The sequence below is a fragment of the Rhea americana genome, unplaced genomic scaffold (assembly GCF_003343005.1).
Source record: "Rhea americana isolate MKP2758 unplaced genomic scaffold, rheAme1 scaffold_591, whole genome shotgun sequence".
Lineage (NCBI taxonomy): Eukaryota > Metazoa > Chordata > Aves > Rheiformes > Rheidae > Rhea > Rhea americana.
Genome location: NW_028186747.1, coordinates 71,896 through 74,229, shown reverse-complemented (window position 1 = coordinate 74,229; position 2,334 = coordinate 71,896). Strand labels below are relative to the sequence as shown.

The 2,334-nt window shown below is 74.8% G+C and overlaps 1 protein-coding gene across 1 annotated transcript in view; it reads left to right on the top strand.

The window, feature by feature from the left end:
• The first annotated feature begins 545 nt into the window (after window positions 1-545).
• The window catches only part of BLVRB (biliverdin reductase B), a 3,429-nt gene continuing 1,640 nt past the window's right edge, over window positions 546-2,334 (top strand). Inside the window, exon 1 of the mRNA XM_085319484.1 lies at window positions 546-704. Coding sequence (XP_085175610.1) covers window positions 623-704 — 82 coding nt within the window. The 5' untranslated portion in view covers window positions 546-622. The remainder of the gene's footprint in view (window positions 705-2,334) is intronic.

Here is a 2,334-nt window from a genome sequence, read left to right as displayed (position 1 = left end):
GCGACCCCCTCCCGGTGCCGAGCGGGGCCGGGGGCTGCCGCCCCCCGCGCTCCGTTCGCCCGGACGGAGGATCAATGGACCGGGGATGCTCGTACCGGCGTGCGCGGACCGAGGATGCGTGGACCGGGGATGCTCGTACCGGCGTGCCCGCACCGGGAGTACAAGGAGTGGGAGAGCACGGATCGGGATGCAGATCCCGGGGGTGCACGGACCGGGGCTGCATTTACCGGCAGTGCACGGACCGGGGGTGCAAATCCCAGAGGTGCATTTACCGGGAATGCACGGACCAGGGCTGCCAGGACCGGCGTGCAAGTACCGGGGTGTAAGGACGGGGAGTGCCCGGACCGGGGTGGAAGGACTGGGGGTGCCCGGCCCTCCCGGCAGCGCCAGCCGCGGGGGTGCCGCTCTGGGGGCGCACGCACCGGGGGGTGCCGGGGCTCGGCGGCCCCGCGGGCTCGGCGCTGTCCCGCGGAGCGGGGCCGGGCGCGGCGAGGGGCCGGTCCGCCGGCGGCCGGCCCCGTGGGTGGAGCGACGCGGAGGCCCCGCTCCGGTTGCAGCGGGGCGGTGGCGCAGCCCGGCCGGCGGGGAGGCAGCGACGAGGCCGCTCCGCTCCGCTCCCACCATGGCCACCTGCAAGAACATCGCTATCTTCGGSGCCACCGGCATGACCGGGCTGGCCACGCTGGCACAGGCGCTGGACGCGGGTAAGGGGGGCCCGGCAGAGACCCTGGGCCCGGGCCGTGCCCTGATCCCCTTCCCAAACCTCCCCTGCTGCCCACCCAGGCCCTGGGTGCAGCTGCTGCAGCGCTGATGGGTTTGGCGACGGGGGGCCGGCGGGCAGCAGGGGGGTCCCAGGTGGGCCAAGCTCTGCCCCAGGCTCCCGTGGGCATGGTGGTCTCTGTGTCCGGTGCTGGGCACCGCAGGAGCCCCCCGGGTAGAGCCCGGCTTGCAGGGCCCTGGTGCACACAGGGGGTCTCGGCGCCGCCGCCCTCGTGGCACCCACTTGGCCGGGAGCCCCGGGCAGGTGGGAGCCCGCGATAAGGCCGGGCTGCTGCTATCAGGCTGGGCAGGGCCCTGGCCAGGGCCGCGCTCCCGCTCTGCCCCCGCGGCCCCCCAGGCCAGCCCTGCCAGCGTCCGAGCCAAGCGGGAGCTCGGCACGGAGGCCGAGCTGGGCCGGAGGGGCTCCTTCTCACCCCAGTCCCCCAGCTCCTGCACGAGGCCGGTGCACTGAGTTTCCTGCCCCTGCYGGGCTCAGCCCCTGCCCCCTTGCAACCAATGTGCTTAATGGGGTCCCCAGCTCCGGGGCTGGGTGCTGCACGTCGGTCCGTGGGGCCTGACCTGGAGCTGGGCAAAGCCAAGAGCCCATCTGGGATGGACAGAGCCTGTTGGGGACAGACAGCACCTGTCCAGGGCAGGCTGAGCCCCCGGGAACCCACCCAGCCAAAGACCGTCCCGAGAAGCGTCACGACAGCCCCACGCAGCCCTTTTCCAAGAACGACGCTCGGCTCTGCAAAGGAGCCGAGTCCTGGGAAACTCAGCCCAGTGCCCGGAGCACCCGGTGCCCGCGGGGCACCGATCCCACCGGCATGGCCCTGCCCCGTGTCCTGACCCCAGCGCTTCCCTGTGGGATGGGATGAGCTTGGACCTGCTCTCCTCCGCCCTGGGAGGCTGCGTTTCGGTGTCCATCCCCCCCCCCCCGACCCCGCAGGGACACGTGCGAGAGGGTTTGGGGCCCCGTGCCCTGAGCGCAGGTGGAAGCGCCTGGAGAGGCGCCTGCCCGAGGACTCCTGGGCCCCGGGCTGCGGGCCAGGACGCCTGGGCCCTCCTCCCRCCCGGCCCGTGACCGGGCACGTGAGCCGGGGTGAAACGCTTCCCCTGCGGGCGCCTCGTTTCCCCCTCTGCCAGGGGGAGGGTGGGGAGGTGCTGGCGCGGAGCCCCGGGCGCGAGCGGCTCCGCTCGCCCCCGGCCACTAGCCGCCACCCCCCCCCGGGCCAGCGCGCTGCAGGGGAGCTCAGCGCCCGCCGCCCACCCCCCTCGCCGGCCTGATGCCGCGGGGCGGCTCCGGGGGGCTCCGCGGGCGCAGGGGCAGGCTCGGTGCTGAGTCACGCCTGGCGAGAGCTGAGTCATCGTCACGTGGGCTCTCGGAGGAGCCGGACACGCCGCCGGGCGCCCGGCCTGGCCCGTGCAGTGGGAGCCGCCGGCGTTGGGTGCCCCGTGCCTGGGGTCTGTGCCCGTGGTGTGAGGGTGCAGCCACCCCCCCCAGTGCCCTGCACCCTGCCCTGTCCCCAGCCTTGCCCCCCCCACAGCACGGTTTGGGGGTGCAGGTCTGTCCCC